At 38.2% G+C, this 24,514-nt stretch overlaps 1 protein-coding gene across 3 annotated transcripts in view; it reads right to left on the minus strand.

Annotated features, from left to right (window-relative positions):
* Positions 1-24,514, minus strand: part of nt5c2b (5'-nucleotidase, cytosolic IIb) — a 32,461-nt gene that overhangs the window by 4,375 nt on the left and 3,572 nt on the right. Inside the window, exons 2-17 of one of the 3 annotated variants that reach the window (XM_061880951.1) lie at positions 24,400-24,514; positions 20,971-21,044; positions 14,602-14,719; positions 14,278-14,373; positions 14,046-14,137; positions 13,905-13,962; positions 13,174-13,267; positions 10,017-10,070; positions 9,846-9,929; positions 9,621-9,662; positions 9,323-9,430; positions 3,404-3,470; positions 3,156-3,326; positions 2,988-3,039; positions 2,723-2,783; positions 841-1,017 (exon numbers count right to left, since the gene is read on the minus strand). The exon at positions 24,400-24,514 is cut by the window's right edge and continues 5 nt beyond it. In XM_061880951.1, coding sequence (XP_061736935.1) covers positions 841-1,017; positions 2,723-2,783; positions 2,988-3,039; positions 3,156-3,326; positions 3,404-3,470; positions 9,323-9,430; positions 9,621-9,662; positions 9,846-9,929; positions 10,017-10,070; positions 13,174-13,267; positions 13,905-13,962; positions 14,046-14,137; positions 14,278-14,373; positions 14,602-14,719; positions 20,971-21,044; positions 24,400-24,514 — 1,463 coding nt within the window. The other 2 variants (XM_061880953.1, XM_061880952.1) reach the window with 2 other exon arrangements.

The raw sequence follows: 24,514 nt of genomic DNA on the forward strand, positions 1-24,514 counted from the left end.
TAAAATATTGGAATAAATGACTCCTACATACTAACCTACAGTTTAGAGTCAAGAATGAAATAGAAAATGAAAGACTGTCTTGTAACGGATGTCAGTTAGTGTGGCTGTGTAAAAGGATGTGGGCTAAGACAGTCCCCGATGCCTTACCAGGGTATCTACATCTTTTTCAAAATCAAATTTAAAGACTTTTAAAACCTTATAAAACCTCTTAATAAAAATGTTTTAGATGACAATGACAAAACTGCTTAACTGTTTATTTTTTAATGTACTTTGAATCCACACATTTAGGAAAGAACAGGGTGCAGGAATCAATTGTTAGATATGTGAACAGCTAAGATAAACCAAATCTGCACCGAGTCGACTGGGCGGTTGTGATGACCAGGAACGAGGCTACAGAAAGCAAAAAACTACCTACCACACCTACAAAAAAGCAGCCTCACATAGCACATCGCAACTACAGGTTAAAAAACAAGCCCAAAAACCACAACGAGCCCAAAATTTGGCAACACTTTCTCACTCTCCTACTTTCTGTTGTTTTAGTGCAGTAACTGTTACGTTGAACGTTTTTGCATCTGGCACCTGGCTGGGTAGTTAATGGGTCCTTGGGAAACCATATTGAGCAGTGATAGTGGAACCTCAATTTACAAATGCCTCTGTTTGTGACCTTTTCGGTTTATGAACCTTTGCATCGAGCCAATATGTCTCTGTGTGCGAACCATGTCTTGTACAAACGCTCTATCCATTCATATGCATGCTGCTTGAAGCCATTGAGACTTTCTTTGTGTGTGTGTTGACATAAAAGATAAAAAGCATCTGAAAGTGGTCTTTTCCTGTACTCACCAGCACATGTGCAGCCCTGAAGAGGTAACTGAATGGGTAGTACAGCAGGTTGATGAAGGAGGCTGCATAAAGGTCGGCGTAGCGCATCACTTGGGAGGCAAACAGGGTCTGCCTGGAGCCGCTGCGGAACAGACTACCCATCATGCCGTAGCACATATCCATGTCGTGGGTGACTTTCTGAAAGAGGTGGGAAAGGAAGCGTTTTTTTCAGCAGGACTTATCAGTGTCATGGACAGTCATAGCATCAAAGTTAGGTTAATCCATCCAGTTTCTACTGCTTCTCCCTATCTCAGCTGCATTGGGGCGGAAGGCAGCGTACACCCTGGACAAGTCGTCACAGGGCTAACACAGATAGACAGACAACATTCACACTAGGGCTGGGCGATATGGCCCTTTATTAATATCTCAATATTTTTAGGCCATATCGCGATACACGATATACATTTTGTTATTTTGCCTCAGCCTTAAATGAACACTTGATGCATATAATCACAGCAGTATGATGATTCTGTGTCTACATTAAAACATTCTTGTTCATACTGCATTAATATATGCTCATTTTAAACTTTCATGCAGAGAAAGAACTCACAACTAAGTCAATTGACCAAAACTGTATTTATCAAACAGTTATTAAGCAGTGGCACAAACATTCATGTCATTTCCAAAACAGAAAGTGCAAGAGTGTCAGAGACATTTTCAAAAAAGCTATGAGTGCACTTTTGTGCATGATGTCACTAAGATGACATATCAAAACAACACTAAATTAAAGTGCACCTTTTGTACAGAATGCCACTACAATAGTTTAAAACAAATAAAGTGCACTTTTGTGCATGATGTCACGCAAGATATTTCAATAAGTGTCAAATAAAAATGAGCTGCACAATAGGAAATCAAATAGTGTTCCTCCTTCGCTATGTGGTAGTTTACTGCGAATATTATCTCCTTTTGTTGTTGACTAATTATTTCATACGGCGTTGATCCGGAAATGTTTGCCTCGGCATTTTGATGGTGCTGGCATGTGGCACCGAACGTAGGTAATGATATGCACAGTAATCACTCTTCATTTTCTAGCAGGTGACTTTTCAAATGATGCTACATATTAGCAGTAATGCTACTTTTTGTAGCAACGCTTTTGCCCCACACTTGACAAATTATGGTTGTCTGTTTGACATATTCACACTTGAAGCCAAACCACCGCCAGACGATGGACCCCCTGCTGTTCTTCTTGGGAATTAGTTCTTCCTTCATTTGTTACCAGATTCGCACTATCTTTCTCTCGTATTACCACTCGCACGGCTCCGCTAGCATCACAGCTAACGTTACCCATGCTGCTTCTCTCTGCTCCGCGAGGGCGTATAAGACGTGTGTAAGAAGGTCCACTTGCTGTCTGTGAGAAGGAGAGACAACAAAGAGTGGGAATAGCCTGTAGTGTAATGCCAGCAGCTAAAAGCAACTGCATGAGAACGTATACTCGAATATCACGATAAAGTCATTTTCTATATCGCACAGAGACAAACCCGCGATATATCGCGTATATCGCTCAGCCCTAATTCTCACTCACATTCACACACTAGGGACAATTTAGTGTAGCCAATCAACTTATCCCCAGGTGCATGTCTTTGGAAGTGGGAGGAAGCCAGAGTACCTGGAGGGAACCCACACAGTCACGGGGAGAACATGCAAACGCCACACAGAAAGATCCCGAGGGCAGGATCGAACCCAGGACCGCGTGGTTAACCATTAATCGTAAAACTCCACTCAGAGAGAATTATCTGAACAGGAGGAGCTCTATCGGAACTAAGATAAACCACGCTTGACAAACAATAGCTCATGTGACATCACGCAGCAAAGCAAGCGGAAACGAAGGCTATTAAAGCTGTACCTTGACTCTTCTCTGAATAGTGCTGATGTCTGGCCTTTCATTACTGCTGCTGTCCAGATGTCTGCGGGACAAGGAGCGATGATTAGAGATGATGGGGGGGAGGGGGAGCTGAAGGTGGTGCAAGAGCAAACTGTGCCGGGTTATATATAACGTTAGGTTATCTGGCTTCTCCTTTAAACTTTACACCCATGATACCCCAGAGGAGCTTACACACTTTTTTTTGCAGAGAGCGGCAGAATCCGTACAAGAGAGTTAAAGTACTTACTTGTAGAGTTCTGCTAAGAAAATGTCAAGGCCTTGCAGCTCCTCAAATAAAGCTGTAAAACAATAACAAACTCAGTGTCACCAAGTTATGCGACTTTGAAGTCATGATCTTTATCTTTTTAGGACTTTGAGCAGAAATGTTCATGTTGTAGATTAGATTGGGCCTCACAGCTCTTGTCGGTCCACACGTGCAGCTCCTGGGCGAGCTCAGGGATGACCAAGAAGGTCCTCCAGCCTTGGCGCTTCTTGGACTTGAGTATGTCTCCAAAGATATGGTCCCCAATGTACACAATGTCTTTGCCTTTGGCTCCCAACAGGTCACACACAATGTCTGAAGAACCTGTAGTAAATCGGTGTCACAACATCACAACCTTCTGAGTGAGCACAAACATCTGAACATCAGATCATGCATCTCACCTCCAGAGTAGACGATACCGTGCTGCAGAGGTCCGGTATAGGTGCCTATCTTTAGTCGCCCTGTGGTCTGATATGGCAAAAATACAAAGTTAGGGTTTGAGATAAAGTAAAGATTGCTATTATATATAGACACAAAGTATACCGGTAGGCTTGCTCTAAGTACCAGGCGCTAAATAGACTCAGACTTCGACAAACTTTAATGATCCACAAGGGAAATTGTTCCACACAGTAGCTCCGTTACAAATGATGGAAAGGATAAAGATGGAAAGGATCGTGCACACAAGGGCACAAAAAGAGGGTGAAAACAAAAAGTATAAAGTGGACAAACAAAAAATGTACCATGGTAGCAAAATAAAATATAAAATATATATCATATAAAATATTTACACATTATATACACAGTATATAATAAATACTTATATATTATATTATTATACAATGTATACAATATATAACAAATCTCAATTACCATGTGCAATATTACAGTATATGTAACAGCTGCAGCAAAAAAAGGGCAGCATAAAATATTGAATTGAAGTATTGAAGTATTTATTTCAAACGTGCACAGTAGAACCCTTTTTTTTTTTACCTCTTGGCAGAAACATTTGTGCAAGGCTTGAAAAGAGGTTGGATAAAGCAGATGCTTATAATATCCCAAACCCTCTCACTCATTCCACATTTAACATAAAAAATGTAGTACAAGAACAATTCCTGTCTACTTACAATACAATAGTACCACTGGTAGTATGAGACAAGACAAGACGAGATAAAACGCACGCACGCACGCACGCACGCACGCACGCACGCACGCACGCACGCACGCACGCACGCACGCACGCACGCACGCACGCACGCACGCACGCACGCACGCACGCACGCACGCACGCACGCACGCACGCACGCACACACACACACACACACACACACACACACACACACACACACACACACACACACACACACACACACACACACACACACACACACACAGGCCCAACACTCTTGGACCATACACCTCTCTCCCATCGCTCTGTGCTGAGGGCATCACTCTCTTTGCTCCTTGTACTTCTATTTTAAACAGTGTTTTACAAACCACATTTCCATATGAGTTGGGGAATTGTGTTAGATGTCAATATAAACGGAATGCAATGATTTGCAAATCATTTTCAACCAATATTCAGTTGAATATGCTACAAAGAAAACATATTTGATGTTCAAACTGATGAACCATTTTTTTTTGCAAATAATCATTAACTTTAGAATTTGATGCCAGCAACACGTGACAAAGAAGTTGGGAATTAATGATAAAGTTGAGAAATGCTCATCAAACACTTATTTGGAACATCCCACAGGTGTGCAGGCTAATTGGGAACAGGTGGGTGCCATGATTGGGTATAAAAGCAGCTTTCATGAAATGCTCAGTCATTCACAAACAAGGATTGGGAAACGGTCACCACTTTGTGAACAAATGCGTGAGCAAATTGTCAAACAGTTTAAAAACAACATTTCTCAACGCGTTATTGCAAGGAATTTAGGAATTTCACCATCTATGGTCCGTAATACCATAAAAAGGTTCAGAGAATGTTACATGTTACAGAACTGTTGTATTGCTTATTCACGGATGTCATTTAGATATTTTGCTGTAAAGAGGGTCAGTAGATGTATGTATGTATTTGTGGACGCTCTGAAGTGGGAAAGGGGTAGGATTAAATAAGCTTTGCTTCTTCCTACTCCTTTTCGGGCACAATGAAATGTGAGGTAATATTGTACTGTCTGTTTTGTTGTAAATATTCATGTTCAAAATAAACTAAGAAAAGAAAGGAGAAAAAAAAAAGAATCTGGAGAAATCACTGAACGTAAGCAATGATATAACGGACCTTCGTTCCCTGAGGCGGTACTGCATCAAAAAGTGACATCAGTGTGTAAAGGATATCACCACATGGGCTCAGGAACACTTCAGAAAACCACTGTCAATAACTACAGTTTGTCGCTACATTCGTAAGTGCAAGTTAAAACTCTACTATGCAAAGCCAAAGCCTTTTATCAACGATACCCAGAAACGCCGCCGGCTTCGCTAAGATGGAAAAGTGTTCTGTGGTCTGGTTTAGGAGGAGGAGTATATTTACAGCTAGAATTCAGAATAAAATATAATTTCTGTGAATTCTAGCTATATATTGATATATATATACATATATATATATATGTATATATATAATGTTTATTTTATTGTTGTCCATCCTCGTTATATTCTCGGTCACTATCTTTCTAATCATGCTGAACACCCTCTCTTATGACTTGCAAGCGTACTTCTTCTTCTTACTCATCGTCGTCATGACTGTCTCGTCTTCGTTCTTCTGCTTCATCTCTTTTATGTTTTTTTTAACATTACTACTTGCCGTAGTTTTGAAGCAATGCATGATGGTAGTGTGTCAGTGTACTAACGTGCCGGCTGGAATAAACAGACGCTAAGGAATAGCTCCGTGCCTGCCTACTTTATGGGTTATAGATAAACCTATGGATATCAGAGACATATACAATAGTCTCATTCTTGTTGTGTGTACAGTTGTGCACTCTCCAAAAGCCGTGGATGTTATAACGTGACTGGGCCGACACGCTGTTCATGTGGAGAAAAAGCGGACGTGACGAAAGGCTGTCCTCACTCAGGTCCGCATGGACCTGGAGGGGGCGTACCTTTTTCTCCGGCTGGAAATCGGGAGTAATCCGAGAGAATGGATGTCCCGGGAGATTTTCGGGAGAGGCACTGAAATTCGGGAGGGTTGCCAAGTATGCACTAAAGTGACAAGTTTGTGCCATAAGAGTGCTGAAAAAATCAACTTACATCTGAATCACTTAAGATTCCAAATCAATTCATAGTATTTTAAAAATCGATTAAAAAAAACAACTTTTTTCAGGTCATCTCCCCGCTTAATCTTACTCGCTGCGTGTAGACGTCAGCCGCCAAGAATCTAAATCAAATGGAATCATGAGTTGTTGTAAGATTCACATACTGTATCTATTGTACCAGTTCACAGACAAACTTTAATTAGTTCATATCGGCTTATACCAAGTTAATCATAGTCATGACAGTATTAAAGGTGATAGAGCTGGGGTTGTGCAATACCTGTTTACAGGCACATTACACTTATGTACCATTTAGAGATGTGCCGATCGATCAGCCACCGAATAGTATCGGCCGATTTTCATGAAAAAATATGAGACTGCTGTTGATGATTAATGTCTTTTAATGCATTACATTACAATACATGAGACAATATGTAGTTTTGGCTCGAGGACTGACAAGTGGCTAGCAGCTAATTATGTGTCTATTAGGTTTGCACGGTATACCGGTACTAATCAAGTATTGTGGTAGTAATGAATTGGAAATATTACGATACCACGTTTAAAAATACCGGTACCGTTTATACTGCTGTGCAGCGGTGATTACAGAACCGAGGCCCATGTTGAGTGTGTCAAAACGCACGCACAAATGGAATTCAATCAATAACGTCGGGGAGAGGGATAATGGCAAAAAAACAGCAATTCTACTGGTTAATAAAGAGGATGTGAAGCGCAATATGGAGGTATTTTTGGGCTTCGAAACTAACAATAAATGTTACGTTTTTAACAAGCAGGCACGCCTCGCCAGATGTGGCGATGAGTATTACCACCTTTGCTTCAAACTTAGATAAACATTTAAATAATAATTCAGATCTGCGCAAGGAGTTATAAAGAGTGACAGGTAATAATGTTGTTAGCTTTCCAGCTGTTCGACTCTCAGACCGTAGTGGAGGAGCACAGGGCAGACGTTCCCTCCAGGGCCGAAGTTTTCTTCGGGGTTAACACCATTCATTTTACTCTGATTTCGGGTCAGAATGACAAGGCTGCCGATTTGTGACAATCTGGTTCATTTATTATTAGTTTGGTGAGGACACAACCAGACCCGTTCATCACTCTACTGTGCAGTGCACACGCTACCTCTCCCTCTCGTTACTCGCCCACTCACTCACTGACATCACTCAGCAAACCCGCTGCCATTCTTGCAATCACATATATGCTACTCTCATTAGTAACCAAGCTCCTCTGTTGTGCACATGTAGATACGTAGACGCGCACACAGCTGCTTGGCTTGATGCCGAATATTAGCGCTGGTAAAACCGCACAATTAGCGTGAAGTGAAATGTCTGAAATTTGTAACACATTTCTACAATTTGTTTTTTATCTTTAACAATGTGTGTTTTGCCTTCTACATGGCTTATCTGTGTACCTGTATCCATAGTTTTGTTTTTAGTATTTACTAATAATTGTATTTTCTTGAAGCACAGACCAGGATTGGCAACCATAAATCATGAAGCATTTAATATGATATTTATAAAGATTTTTATTGGATTCTAACATAATCTTTGATTATGGAAGACTATATGTAAAATGGAAAATTGTAAATAGTTTTTTGAGTGCAACAAAAAAAGACCAATGTGTTTAATGCCTTTTAATTTCTATTTTAACCTTCTAAAATTGTTATTTAAGTGCAATAGGAAACATGTTTATTACATAGTAAAATTTTGTTAAAATAAAGCCAATTCATAAAAAAAATGTTTGTAGTTCCCTTTATTTTAAATTTTTTTTAAAAGTATCGATATACATTTTGGTGTTTGTACCAAATTATTGGTATCGGGACAACCCTGGTCTTTATACAATGTGGAGTCGTCCCCCTTAGATAGTAAGAATCACCTTAATTGCAAATGAACTGTATTTCTTAGTATCTTACGTATCGTTATCACTGGAAAACATGGCTAAACATGTCAGGAGCAAACCAGGAGCAGGCACGCTAATAGCTGAGATAACTGCTGAGCTAACTGTAAACAACGCCAAAAAAAATGCTCAATAAATTGAGTAAATTAACCAATAGATTAGGGGATTAGAGAATAATATAACAACTGTTGGTGTGTTAGTATTGTCACTGCCAGTATATGAGACGTGAAAAGAGGGCGGATCATCCATAAGTTGGGGTCGACACCAAGGGTAGTATTAGTAAAAGGTTCGATACTAAACTAATTAAGTCAACATTTTTATTTTCCCAAAAAGATGTTTTGTTTTTATTAACGTTTATAAACTCAGGGAATAGTTTCCTGGACAAAGGAAGACTTTGGAGGAAAAAATTAAGACGATTTTGTAGATAGTTTTGCTTTTGTTTAATTTTTGTGTACTATTGACTTTCTTTTGCTCAAAAATATGTATGAATCACAAGAACATAATGAACTACTTTTAATATTGTATTGACATTGTTTAATAAACTGACATTTTTACAGTCAATACATGTGATTGGTATCAGCCGATCAACTCATTGATGATCGGTATCGGAATGGTCAACATAAAATTGGAACATCCTTACTACATTAGATGATCAATAGTTGTCTTTGTGTTAGTCCTCAGTGGTACAGCGACATACTGGACTGTATTTTATTAGTACTGTACAACCATGTATGCGACAGCTGAATTTTTCTTTAACCTTAAATATTATCGTTATAATTTCCAGAGAAAAAGTGGGATTGATTCTGCTTGATGAAAAAAGGGATTATTTGAGTTATTGTTTAAAAAGTCTGGCATCACTCATTTTCAAGTTTATCTGCCAAACAAGTAACCCCCATTAGATAATGTTGCTTTTTGCGAAAGAAGGTTGTTTGTGGTTCAGCACTTTCTGAAATTTCTGACTCCATCAAGCAAGCCCCGGCAAGTCAACTGCATCAGCTTTTTTTGTAACAATCTAATGCATGATTCCAACTTCAGCATTTCAACGGCCAAAATTGTCTGAGGACAAATGTGCTTGAAGAAGCACTTTGGACAAGTGTTTCGGCTGGTAAATATACATTCTTGTATTTTATATATCAAAACTGCAAGCCTGTAAGCTTCCAGTCTTCTCACCGTGTCCACTTGTCGGAGCACTGTCCCTTCGCCAAAAAACAACGGCTTCCTGGCGTCCACCAGAATGAGGTCAAAGTAGGACTGCCAGGGTCGGTGGGAAGTACCAGGCTGATGCAGACAAGAACAAACACCCATGATTAAAATTACACACAATCATAGATGCGAATGATAACAATACAAATAACTTAAAACCCTCTTTATAAGATAGATATAAGACTATGTTGGATCATCTTGTTTTAATTCAATACACAAAGCAGTAAGAGAACTGCAAAGTGGCGAGGAAAGAGGTAATGTTTACCTTTGGGCCGTAAGGGAAGTCAAACAGGTAGGTCATGATTTTCTGTTAGAACAAAACACAATCGATAAGTTACTTTCCAGTGCATGATGACTGATGAAAAAAAAATAAAACAGTGGGAAAAAAAATATGTGTTGAATTAATTTGCTGAAGTTAATTGTGACACTTGATGGAGTGTAAAAGTACTACAAGAGCAAGGAGCTGGAGTGGTTTAAGGGTCTTACTTACGTCAGTGTATTTGTAGTCACTGTTGGTAGCCAAAAAAACCTTGGCTACTTCATTCATTCGACTGAGGAGAAGAGGCAATTTTCCCTAGCGGGACACAGAAAACCATTATGGGGGTCGCAAATAAGCCTCCTTACAAATATAAGTTTGTCTTCCTGAAGACAACGCACTTACATCTTTCACAACATACTTCTCCAGATTCTCCACAGTTTTCTCCTTCAGAGTTCCCTGAAACGATAGATGTATACAGTTATTGCTGCTTAACTGTCAATGCTGATGATTTGAGTGACAGATAAATAATGCAAGGACATTGAGCTGTTGGTCATAGAGGATATGAATATAAGACTGCACTTCCTGAGCTTTTTATTATGTTCTTTATATTTTTTATTATGCTGCAACTTGTTTTCTAAGGATGCCATCAAAACACATACATGAAGTTGAGCAAATGCAGTGACAAGTGAGTTATTGGCTGAAGTTTGTCAGTGTCCACTACCATAGGGGTCACCAGCGGTGTCCGCGGGCACCAGGTAGCCCGTAAGGACCAGATGAGTCGCCCGCTGGCCTGTTCTAAAAATAGCTCAAATATCAGCACTTACCGGTGAGCTACCTTTATTTTTTCAATTTTATTTATTTACTAGCAAGCTGGTCTGCTTTGCTCGACATTTTTAATTCTAAGAGAGACAAAACTCAAATAGAATTAGAAAATCCCAAAAAATCTTTTAAAGTATTAGTCTTCACTTGTTTGAATTAAATTAATTAATTTTTTCACTTTGCATCTTATAACTTTCAGAAAGACAATTTTAGATAAAAAATACAACCTTAAAAAGGATTTTAGGATTTTTAAACACATATACCTTTTTACCTTTTAAATTCCTTCCTCTTCTTTCCTGACAATTTAAATCAATGTTCAGGTAAATTTATTGTTTTTATTGTAAAGAAAAATACATACATTTTAATTTAATTCTTCATTTTAGCTTCTGTTTTTTCGACGAAGAATATTTGTGAAATATTTCTTCTAACCTATCATGATTAAAATTCAAAAACATTTTTCTAGCAAATCTAGAAAATCTTTAGAATCAAATTGAAATCTTATTTCAAAGTCTTTTGAGTTTCTTTTAAAATTTTTGTTCTGGAAAATCTAGAAGAAATAATGATTTGTCTTTGTTAAAAATATAGCTTGGTCCAATTTGTTGTATATTCTAACAAAATGCAGATTGGATTTTAACCTATTTAAAACATGTCATCAAAATTCTAAAATTAATTTTAATCAGGAAAAATTACTGATGATGTTCCATGAATTATTTTTTATTTTTTTCAAAAAGATTCGAATTAGCTAGTTTTTCTTTTCTTTTTTTCGGTTGAATTTTGAATTTTAAAGAGTCGAAATTGAAGATAAACTATGTTCCAGAATTTAATTTAAATGTTTTTCCTCTTTTCTCCTCTTTTAAAACGTTCAATTAAGTGTTTTTTTCATCATTTATTCTCTACAAAAAACCTTCCGTAAAAGGAAAAAAAAATGTATGACGGAATGACAGACAGAAATACCCATTTTTTATATATATTTATATATATATTTATTTATTATAGGTAAATTGAGCAAATTGGCTATTTCTGGCAATTTATTTAAGTGTGTATCAAACTAGTAGCCCTTCGCATTAATCAGTACCCAATAAGTAGCTCTTGGTTTCAAAAAGGTTGGTGACCCCTGCACTACCATATTGTCCACTTCGCCCGCCTAGTGTTAAGCTGTTTACTTATTTAAGTAAACAAGATAGCTGATTTTTAGTTCCAGTTCATCACAAAGGTGTTGGATAGGGTTGAGAACAGACCACATAATTTGAGTTGCAAGCATTTTCGTAGCTGGTTAAAGTAATATTCTTAACAAAGTTGTGCCATTTGAGCAATAAATAGTTAATATATTGTTACCCATTTGCTGTTTCTGCTTCGTTTACACAAAAAACAAAACGATTTGAGCAGAAAATAGTTAATACATTGTTACATGTTGTTGTTTCTGCTTCATCCACACAAGAATCAAACATACGTTTTGATCAGAGTTCATGTGCGTGTTTGAGCGTCGCTCAGAGAACGACACAACACTCCCCTCCAGCCGTAAGAATTGAGAAACTGAGTGCGACGGAAGAGAAGCTGACAGCTGAATCAGAGAAATAAACCAATAAAATCATGTCGTAATAGTTAGCAGCCTTCCCTCATGACTCAGCGCCGCGGCAGCATGTCAGTCAGCATCACACAAGCCGTGTCTGCGGCTTGCAGCCAACATGTCCATACAAATATTGACAAGCTGTAGATGCTGTGTTGGACGTGTTTCAGTTTGTTCCGTTTACTGCTGACTCAACAAACTGGGCAGTAGAACATGACCTTTGCTACACAGATATTGAACAAATATAATTTATCAACTCTGAGCTTTCCGGTTGATCACTCAAATACGTCTGTGTGGAACATAATCAAAGACTCAAATACGTCTGTGTGGAACATAATCAAATTTTTGGAACATAATCAAATTTTTTCTAGTTCCTATTGCTACAACATGGAGAAGCAGCTCGTAGGAAACATCTACAAAAGACTGCTCTCCAAGGTAAATTCTGTACAATATTATTACAGTATTTTTTTTATAAAACTACTGTAGTCGTTTGTAGAACATGCGATCATGATGTTTTTAAACTACATCTAAAAGTTTGTTGTTATTTTTAAAATACATGTTACCTGTTAAAATGGGGGTGTTTTAGAAGGACCAAGAAAGGAATAAATTGATTTTAAATTAATTTCAATGGGCATGGGTGATTTAAGTTATGAGTGAGTAGTGCTGTCCCGATACCAATAATTTGGTACCAAAATGATTTCAATATTTATTGGTACTTTCCTAAATAAAAGGGACCACAAAAAATGGCATTATTGGCTTTATTTTAACAAAATCTCTTATTGCAAGTTTGTCCTTAAATAAAATAGTGAACATACAAGACAATTTGTCTTTTATTAGTAAGTAATAAGGAGTGGGGGAGGTTCGGGGTACTATACCGCCTCTATAGTACCGAAAATGATTCATTAGAATCGTTGTGCTATAAACTAATACCGTAACTACAGTACAACCCTGGATATGAGTGTTTTTGAGTTACAATCTTGATCATGAAATGCAATGTGCTTGTAAGTTGAAGTACCACTCTTTAAAATCGGTGATGCACCGAGACAGCAGTAACAGAACTGCAAAGTGGCAAGGAAACAGTAAATTTCCAAAAATCTAATAAAATCCGAACTATTGTCCTCACAGTATAACGTGTCTATTTATTGACAGACACAGCTCTCACAGATGCTGTACCTTGAAATGAACCCAGTCAACAGCATCACGGACATCCTGGAACATGCTCTTGTAGGACATGAAAAGGTCGCCATCCTTGAAACCGGTTTCGCAGCTGAAGGGGAAGAGCAGACACATACGTAAACTGCAGTGGCATAACATTGCACAATATCTTTGCAGTATCTTTTGAAATACATTTGTTTTAGTTCTTGGTTTAAGGTTTTTCTATTTGTTTGTTTTTAAAAGGGATAGCCTTCCCTTGATGGAGGGGTCCCCAGCCAAACAGGAAAGCATTCTCCCCCTAAAAGATCAACAACCAGGATTCAGAGGACAAAGACCATGCAACCATTCCAGATTACATTGTCAAATGTACAGGCCATTGGACACCATTAGCATCAATTGCTAATCTCTGTGTTAAAACATCTGAGTTATCATGGGAAACCATGGTGTTTATCAATTGCTAATCTCTGTGTTAAAACATCTGAGTTATCATGGGAAACCATGGTGTGTATCAATTGCTAATCTCTGTGTTAAAACATCTGAGTTATCATGGGAAACCATGGTGTTTTACGATTATTAGAGATGAACATGGATGACTAGTTAATTGTTCCAGATAAAGAAAATATGCTGCTTGATTTCAATGAAGATCCTCCCATACTGCAGGGATTTGTTTTGCCCCAGGTTGGTTTTGTATCACTCGACATGCCACGCCCATCAGCTTACTGCATGAAAAGCAATATGCGTCTTCTTACCTTGTGTATCTATCACAGTTGGAGAAGAAATCCACTAAGCATGCAAATAGGTAGGTTTCTTTAAAAGAAAAGGACATCTGTCAGTTGCAAGCATCATTCCCACAGTGACAAAACTCCGCCTTTGGTGTGCCAACACCTTACCTGGAAGGTTGAAGAGCGTGTTCAGGATATAAAAGCGCTCTGTATCATCTCTCTGGATGAACTTGTTTGGGTAGCGCTCCCTGATCTCGGGACTGGGGAGAGAGGAGACCTTTTCAGATCAGGTCGTGAGGACGGTGTTGCAGGCACGCATACCATTTGAGGACACAAACCTGACAGTGTTACTAACAATCTTCCTCAGAGACGAGGAGAGATGAATGTTCAGAAGCCTCACCCTCTGAGGAAGTTGAATCCATGGACGCAGACCAGTATATTACCGTAGGCATCAACCTTCAACAGGTTTCCATACATGGTGTCGTACACAAGGCCCCTGTAAGTCAAATTAACATTTTTAAATCAAATAATTGACCTGTTTAATGTCATATTAAAAAAATGTCACATATTGTTTCATGAAAGGCTGCCAAACTAGCTTTAAACTAGTGCTTGTCTCTGCATTAGCTCTATCCAAGCATAAATTAAACAAAAAACTAATTGATCCCGTAGCTGAAGTTGGTGATATGACCATTTAGTGGCAACCGCAGTAGTATAATTGGTTTACCTGGTAGGAAAAGACGGATCATAGACGAAGCTTAACAGTTCCTGTGGGTAACCGATGGAAACCAGCCGCTCCACCGTCAGTTCAAATCCGAGTGACTCATACTCTGGTGATTTGTACACTACAAAGAAAACAAACAAACAAACAAACACATGAACAGGGTTGAGGTTTACCAGAAGGATTTCAAACTTAGGTTTCGTTTCGAATCTATGTTTGGGCATCTCAGTGTGGAGTGTGCAAGCACCGTGTGAGTGGGGGTTTTCTCCGGGTAGTCTGGCTTCTTTCCAGATTCCAAAAACAAGCACACCTTAATTGGAGACTCTAAATTGTTCATGTTTGTCTAGTGTCTTACTATTAACTGGTGACCAATCCTGGACGTGAAACACTTTTTATACTTTTTTTAATCAAATATTTTTTGTACAAAATAATTAATTTAATGTTATTAAAACATAACTTTGCAAATCTTCATAGCGCATCTCCAGTCTGGATTCTATGTAAAAAGTATGACTATATACACTAACCCTGTGTGCCACGTGAAACCAAAATAATATTTGGGGAAATTTGCCGTTATATTTTCATCAGTGACGGAGCAGGAAGGGACTGGGAAACATTTTATACGAAACGCCTTGTCATTCATTAATTTACGATCTACATGCGCTTACTCGTGCAAACGGAGCACTACGCACAACGCTGGATCTATGTATATGGGAGGGTTGCTGATAATACTGTGCCACAGTGGATGCCAAAATGGATGTACAGAGTCGGTCGGAAGTTCACACACATGGGTCACATGATTTTCAGTGTCCTATTTATTGGCCTTTAATTATTGGCCTTTAAGAATTGTGTGAGCAAATTGTAGATGTTTGCTAATTTACGCAGTCTCACACTTGTACATACAGGCTTAAGTATATAGTGTAATTACAGTCACTTAAATTGTACAATAAATGGCACTGAAGGTTCCAAAATGGCTGATCTATTAACATTGTATTAGTGTGATAGTATGTCTTTGGCAGCAGGAAATGATCAATTTGACAGCACACAGACGACAAAGAAAAATGCAAATGTCAAAGGAACTTAGTAAAGATCAAACAAGGAGAGTTCAATTCTCATTTTATACAAGTTGTGCACGTCTTTTGATTACATTTCTCAACAATTGTACATGAGCGCATGTTATCTAGTAATGTATATTATAAACACCATGCAGTTTTGCATTATACAATACATAACATCAGCCCTGACAATATGTCATCAGTGTGTGTATTATCATATCACTTTGGTTTCCCAGCAACAATCACGACTGTCAACACTGTATACGCCCTAAAATCCCATGGAGGCAGAAATGTGCTTTATCAATCAATCAATCAATCAATCAATCAATCAATCAATGATTATTTATATAGCCCTAAATCACTAGTGTCTCAAACCACAACGACATCCTCGGTAGAGCCCACATAAGGGCAAGGAAAACTCACAAATTGTTACAACTATACCTGTGCATAACATTGTACTTTTATTAACATTAAAGGAAACAACATACCGGCCTTTTCTCGTCTCAGTGAAGCCAAGTGCTATATATGCTTCGTCATATTCTGGTTCAAGGGGAGGGGCCATCCCCAAGGTCACACATCGCACAGCGCCGGCCCCCAAGGGATCCCGCCCCACTTTTTGAAAAGGACTGAACTAAAGTAATAGATATTTTTAACTAAACTTGGACAAAATTTAAGTGCAAATATAACTACAGCTGCACCACTTTAGTCATATTTTTTGCGCTTATAAATGTGCTATGACTTTTGTTTCAGACTTCTTCTGTTTGATATTGTCATTACTAGAAGAGAATGCCTTTTATTGTCACTACTATACACAGGTACAATGAGATTAAAAACCACTCCAGTATCAGTGCCACAGTCTACAAAACGTGCAAAAGATAGGAAGAAAAGAAAAAAAAAACTAGTGCAAAAGGAGGTAGTTACACCACTTGTACTACCACAAGTGGTGGAAAAAGTGTATTGCCGTTGATTACCGCAGCGGCCCCAAAAGAGGACAGCTGAGAAGATATAGTACCTTGCAAACATAAGAAGAATAAAATAAGCAGTTGTCAACATAAGTGACACTAGCCATTGCTTGCATAAGAATAGGGGATGATGAAATAGTCTTGAACTTACTGTAGTTTGACACGTTATTTTTCTTCCATCTATATATTTTTATTCAAATTTTTGTGTTATCAATCAATCAATCAATCAATCAATGATTATTTATATAGCCCTAAATCACTAGTGTCTCAAAGGGCTGCACAAACCACAACGACATCCTCGGTAGAGCCCACATAAGGGCAAGGAAAACTCACACCCAGTGGGATGTCGGTGACAATGAGAAACCTTGGAGAGGACCGCATATGTGGGCAACCACCCCTCTAGGGGAACCGAAAGCAATGGGTCTAACATGATACTGTTAAAGTTCAGTCCATAGTGGATCCAACACAACTGTGAGAGTCCAGTCCAAAGTGGATCCAATGAATGCCAAGTGTATATTATTACTAAACCTCCGGGACCATAGCCTTGACTATCTGCTTCTCGTACACTGTAGAACTCGGTGGCTACATTTTTGTAGTTTTATAGCTGATAAAAAATAATATCTTCTCATGTCACTGGTTTGGATACCTCATTTCCTACGGTTGCATCTCACAAGAACAGATAAAGTTTTTGAATGTGCATTAGTTATAGGAGAAAGAGTCACAAGACTGTAGAGGTCGGGAGCAGCATGAAATTATCTGTTTGACAGCACAGATGACAAAGAACGAAGCAAATGTCAAAGGAACTTGGTAAAGATCAAACAAGGACTGTTAATTTATCATTTTATACAAGTTGTGTGCGTCTTGTAATTGCATTTCTCAACAATAGTACATCAGTACATGTTATCCAAATGTATAGTATAAACACCATGCAGTTTTGCATTATATAATACATATCATAAGCCCTGACAATATGTCATCAGTATGTGTATGAATATATCACTTTGGTTTCACAGCAACATACACCACCATCAACACTGTATACCCCCTTAAATGCCATGTAGGCAGAAATGTGCTTTATGAATGCCAAGTGCATATTATTGCAAAACTTCCGGGACCATAGCCTTGACAATCTGCTTCTCATTTACTGTGGAACTAGGTGGCTATAATTTGTATCGTTTTGTAGCTGATAAAAAATAATTTATGATGTGGGTGGTTTGGATGCCTCATTTCCTAGAATTGCATTTCACAAGAACAAATTAAGTTGTGAATATGCAATAGTTATAGGAGGAAGAGTCAAAAGACTGTTGAGGATGGTACGGGTTTATCTTCTGAGGAACATAAACCTCTCTTTGTAAGCTCTAATGTAAATAATACTCAAACCTTGTTCCAAAGGAGATGGTTGACTGACAGATGAACTGTCACAAACCTCTGTACTATCCCATGATCTGATCATCAAGTCCACAGTGAGATGTTATCTGCACTAATATCTTGAATAGTGAATGTAAACGGTACTTGGACAATGATTAATGGACCATACCTGTATCACACTGTTGTTAGAGAACAGCAATGACATGTTAGTGCTTGTGTAAATGATTAAGTTGACTTATGGCACACATAAGCCCTTTGTGACTTTTCAAATGTGATAATAACCACTAAAGATTATGCTGCGTTGATTAAGTATTTTGAGAACATGTCTGCTGTGAAGCCCCCTTCTCTAAATCTCAAACACACAGAACCATTGTACACTCAGTTGGATGTTTTGCACATGAATCAACAAGGACACTTGGTCAAGCATGAAAAAGAGGAATGGCCAAACTTTCAGCGGAAGCTTAGATGAGCCCTTAGCAGACTGGCAGGCCTGACCCTTGCCACTGCCAACAGCCACATATTTACCCAGTGGCCAAACTAGAACTGCGATGACCTCTTAGGATTATAATTGGATCTGACACTGGGACAATAATATGTCAGAGGTTATAAATATAAATTGAAGAATGTGCTTGTGTTGATGGTGCCTCTTTTTTTTTTTTTTTTTACTTTTACTGGGGTTGTGAGAGGCCTTTGAGGGGAAGAAATGTTGCCTGATGCAGATGACAAACAGCTAAATATCTTGCAGTTATTCTCGTTATATGGTGCCAAAAAATGAGCAAAACACAACAAGACAGAAGTAATGTACAGTCAACGTTTTCTTTAAATGAGGCCTTGTCCTGTTTGACATACTCACTAAGCCTTAGTCTGTTTTTGTATTCGAACCACGTAGGCTCTTGAAGCTCAATCCCCCATTCGTCTCTCAGGCCCAGCTGTGGTCCCCCAGTAAACAGAGGCTCTGGGCCCTCTGCCCAGAGCAGAAGCATTCAACAATTACACTGCCTCCTCTTCCCCCTCTCCCATCTACTGCGCCTTCCACCTCGTTCTTAGAATATAGAATATAGAATAGAATAGAATAGAAAGTACTTTATTGATCCCTGGGGATCTCACATCATAATCTTTCCCAAAGCTCTGGTCCGCTACAAAGAAAGCTATTTTAAGAGTTGTTTGCCCTTGGTCACCTCTGCCATTGCCATTCTCACTTTCTCTAGAACACTGGCCAGCTCTGTTTTTACTTGTTGACCTAGCTATGGGCGCACCTCAATTTAGCACGTCCTACCACATCGTAATCTAAGCTGTAAAAACGACAGAACTGTCATTTAAGTAGTGATTTATGTCTAACTGCATAATAATTACAGCAGCCTTTTGCCAGGAAAGATTGAGTAAGCTTTAGAGTTGGTCACTATCAACAAACCAAGAGTATACATCATGATATGCTTGGTAAGAACTATGTGGTGGTTTCAGTCGAAGCCTTGATTGACTTTTATATTGTCTTATATATTCATTTTTATCAAAGAAGCCCAAACTATTTTAGACAAAACAAACAAGCGCTAAGACCGGAAAATAGAAAGACAACCTTTTTTCTTTTCATTTTTAAATTTGACTTTCATATGTAATTTTTTCGCCTACTATTTCTGACAGTGGTCTGTTGAGTTATTGGTAGAGCTGTTGTTGCATTACACCAACACTACAAGGTGATGATTTTTATGAATAAAAAATCTTGGAAAATATTGACAGCAAAATCCACACAGACTGTATTGTTGATTACCATGCCCTTCATTGTCATGCATTTTTGGCTCATGGGTGGTCAACTCTGCTTTGCTTTAAGCCTCTTCTCGTATTTCTCATACTGACATGATGCAAGCGTGCACTAACCACCCACGCACGCACACACGCATCCAAACAAATTCCCTGAAAATGCACTGAAAATGAGGTGAGATACAAGCTTTAATCAGAGCATAGTATGATGACATCATTGTCATAAATATGCACTCCAGGTGCAAAAATGTCTGTAAGTAAGTTTGTTTGCTTGTGAAGGTGCGTACTTGTGTTTTACAAGCGAGGTCACCCCAGGCCTAAATGTAAAATGCACTCCTCTTACACAAAGTAAATAACACCACACATTCTCATAAGAAATGTGTCTCAAGAAAAAACAAGCAGCTATCCAAAACTTATTTACATGTGTGTATGATACACAAATGTAGCTCCAACTCAAATATTTGCTTGTCATGGAAAAGACACCAAATTTCCTGACAATAAAAAAGTTTAAAAGTAAACAAATAAATAAATGTGTCCTCTTCTCCTTTTTCAGCCTTATAGAGCTGTTCTTTAAAGATGGTTGATTGTTTTTTTATGCATTTATTAAACAATCAACTATTCCGCAAATGTGACTGATCATGTCAGAGTAAGATTAGATAGATAGATAGATAGATAGTACTTTATTGATTCCTTCAGGAGAGTTCCTTCAGGAAGATTATCAGACCTGAGAGGTCTAGGTCCATGGATTTTATCAATGGATACACGATAGCCATGCTTTCTGCAAACATTGACACTTGGTTATGAACTCCCCTAAAGAGAGTAATGTCAGCAGCTGAGGTGAGCAGGAATTGAACTGCATGGCCAGAGAGGGACTACAAGTGATTCCCGTTCTCAAAGGAGCCATCACTTGAGAACTTCACAAACAAACGTGACCCGCTTCACAAAGTCACAGGTTATTTTGGGAGCTGCAGATTAAAACCTGGGACTGACTTACAAAACAACGTGCAAGGGTAATTATGGCCCAGTTACTGGTCAGTAGAAGAACGTATGTAAACAATTTTGTGTAGTGGTGGGTCATGATGAAGCTTTTGTTAGGCTGAAGTTTGGTAAATGGAAGAGTTGCAAAGCTCTGATTGTCACTTCAATTATAACAATATCAATTTACAGGCATATTCATTTTAAAACTTTTGGAACCAGAATTATTTATTTCCAGTGGTTGTTTGGTGACGTGTACATACCTGCCAAAGTGTAATCCATATCGAAGCCAAAGCACTTAATCTTCTCCATTGCCAAGCTTCTGTTGACAAAGACTCTAGAGAAGACACACCAAACAAAATGAATTACTTGCAAACCTCAACAATAGCAGTAATTCTCAGGCACAATGGCAAATATTGTTCTGGAATGAAAATGTTTACTTGAGCTGTTTCATTGACTGAATGGACCTTTGACAATCCAGACTGGTGTGCATAATGGCCGTATTGCAAAGCAATGTAAGGCTGATAATGAGAAGATGTAGCTTTCTTCTTCATTAAGAAGACACAGTAACATGCCAGAGTTTCTCTTTGAATAATTCTCATTACGTTGTGTGCTCACATAAATGTTGAGAAAATGCTGATACATTGAAGCAGTCATGTGTTTCACAGCACTTTGTGTATAGCTGACGTCTTATTCATCAGCAGAATTTTAAAGAACAGGAGAAACCTCTAGAAGGAAGTGAGGCTTTTAAGGAAGAAATTTGCTTGTGTACTACTTGCTCTCCAACTTTGCTGAATCCTAGTATTGTTTAAAAAAAATACACTAACTCTGCAATAAATTGGTCAACAATCAGACAAAAAACATGCATTTTTAAAATTGTCCACCAAAATTGGGTCAAATAAAGATCTGCTAATGACAGGAACATTTTTCCGTTAACTTTTATATTTGATAAGATTTTAATCCTAAATTTAAAAAATAAAAAGTTTGTAACATAATTTCCAATAATGGCTAAAAAATGTGTTCTGTCTGGTGATTGGTGGCAGTTCACTACTATTTCTGGCGATTGTTACTTCTCAAGCTTTGTGACAATCAGCCAGGAAACAGCTCTGCTGTCCTGGCTCGTAAATCAGTCAGGGGGTGCACAGTGACCACATTGATAGACAGTGTTTACAAGGTCTGGCTGGCACTGCTAGCTTAACTCTTACTGCTGGGACAAAATGTCTAAGCACATTTTTGCATGTTTTAAGTCAATGTGAAAATTACATATTTCATGTTAAAAAATTGCTTTTATTATTTTACTCCCCTTAATATTAGACTGATGCAGACAATACATCTTTAATTTCCCCGCACATTTTTATAGTTTCGCTCGCCAAAGTTTGCCAGCGTCACATTTTAAGAGATTACAATTTTTTAGATCTATTACACTTTAATTGCTTAATTCTCCTAGAAAAAAAGATGCAGATAGTGCCTAAACCCTACAGTGGATACACACACCTTAAGGAATGGTATAAAAGTCAAACTCAAGACAATATCAAGAAAATACCTTGCAGCAGAACCGTAGTGAACAAGCTCCCATTTCGATGTATGTCCAGAAGTTGAGTGGCGATGCATTCTATGTCAAATTAAACCTCACTTTGACTCTCTGACCTGCCTCAGTGGCCCACCACAGGGCCAACAGACAATGGACCCCCACTCCACCCTCTCTCCCCCACCCCTCTCTCTTTGCTTTCTTGCCATTCAGACGTTTTCTGACTTGTTGCAAAAATGATTGTGGTAATTCTGCGTTATTCTCTATTGTTGTGTTTAGTTGGTCAGAGTTGTTGTTTACTGGCGTGACATTTATGGGCCTTCAAAGACCTCCAGAACAGTCTCAAGTCAGGCAGGACCGAGCTATAGTAACTCAGGTAGTAGAAGAGGTCATAAGGGATGTACTAGAGACCTGAGAACTCTTATGAGTTCTTTTCCTATGTCCTCATAAATCTTAGCTACTAAATATTTCAATGAAACCTAATAAGGAAATAACTCAAGCTACGTCACTGACTATTTCAGGCTTTATGTGTTTGTACATTACATTTGGTATACAGTGGAACCTTCAAGTTGCTCTTCTTGTTTGGTAATAAAAACATTTTCCTATTGGAAAATTCCAACAAAATAACAATATTTTAGGATCAAACTAGCATAATAAGATAATATTTCAAGTAACATTTTGACATGCCTGATTGTCATTTAAGTGCAAAAACTTTAAGGGTCCTGCTTATTTCAATGCCTTATATTATACAGTAGAATTATACAAAAAAATACTTCCTAAATTTTGTGTTGTGCAGGCTAAATCTGCATTCTTCTTCTTTTGACCAACATGCTCATATTCCTAACAAAGCTGTGTAGAGACAAACCCCCCATTCAGTTGAATGCTAAAAGTTATTGGCAAAGCGTAAGAATAACTTGATATTGTATTGAATTTGATCAATAATAGATATTTTGGTGTCAAATTGTGCCTTTTGTTAAAGAAACAGCTGTACGGGAAGTTGCGACAACTGAGGAGCAGTGGGCATGAAGCAAGTTTTCTGCTATTTTCAAGAAAATGCGACCAGTCGTCAAACACTACAGGACAACATACATTTCATCTAGACCAGCATGGCTCTGTGGTGTTTCCAGTCAACAAAGTTGCTTGTGTATAGGACAAGACACTCTCGCTGTGGAACAACTGTATAAAGCCCCTTAAAAGTCCAAAATGATCTCAATAATGACTGTGTGTGCCCTTGCTTTAAAAAAAGCACACAGTAAAAATCCATCCATCCATTTTTTACCGCTTATTCCCTTTTTAGGGTCACGGGGGGCACTGGTGCCTATCTCAGCTACATGCTCTATTGCAGCGGTTCTCAAATGGGGGTACGCGTACCCCTGGGGGTACTTGAAGGTATGCCAAGGGGTACGTGAGATTTTTCAAAAATATTCGAAAAATAGCAACAATTCAAAAATCCTTTGTAAATATATTTATTGAATAATACTTCAACAAAATATGAATGCAAGTTGATAAACTGTGAAAAGAAATGCAACAATGCAATATTCAGTGTTGACAGCTGGATTGTTTGTGGACATGTTCCATAAATATTGATGTTAAAGATTTATTTTTTTTGTGAAGAAATGTTTAGAATGAAGTTCATGAATCCAGATGGATCTCTATTACAATCCCCAAAGAGGGCACTTTAAGTTGATGATTACTTCTATGTGTAGAAATCTTTATTTATAAGTGAATCACTTGTTTATTTCTCAACATTTTTTTTGGTTATTTTTATGTCTTTTTTTCTAAATAGTTCAAGAAAGACCACTACAAATGAGCAATATTTTGCACTGTTATACAATTTAATAAATCAGAAACTGATGACATAGTGCTGTATTTTACTTTTTTATCTCTTTTTTCAACCAAAAATGCTTTGCTCTGATTAGGGGGTACTTGAATTAAAAAACTGTTCACAGGGGGTACATCACTGAAAAAAGGTTGAGAACCACTGCTCTATTGAATTACTGTATAAAGTCATGACCTCAACAGTATGGAGACACACTTTGCCATGAGGCAAATAACTTTGCATAACAGTAAAAAAACACTCAAGTAACATTGACTATAAGATGTAGTCTAGCAAAACCTGTTTAACAAAATCAGACAGGGGGCAGCGAAGGTAGGCGTTTCTTACCTGTGGTACGGCTCTCGTCTGTATTTCTTCATTGACATTCTGTCCATGTTGGCAGGCAGGTCTGCATAGTTCTGCAGTCTGTCACTCCATGAAGTGGTCATCTTTAAAGTCTTAC

The sequence above is a fragment of the Nerophis ophidion genome, linkage group LG20, assembly GCF_033978795.1.
Source record: "Nerophis ophidion isolate RoL-2023_Sa linkage group LG20, RoL_Noph_v1.0, whole genome shotgun sequence".
NCBI classification, from domain to species: Eukaryota; Metazoa; Chordata; class Actinopteri; order Syngnathiformes; family Syngnathidae; genus Nerophis; species Nerophis ophidion.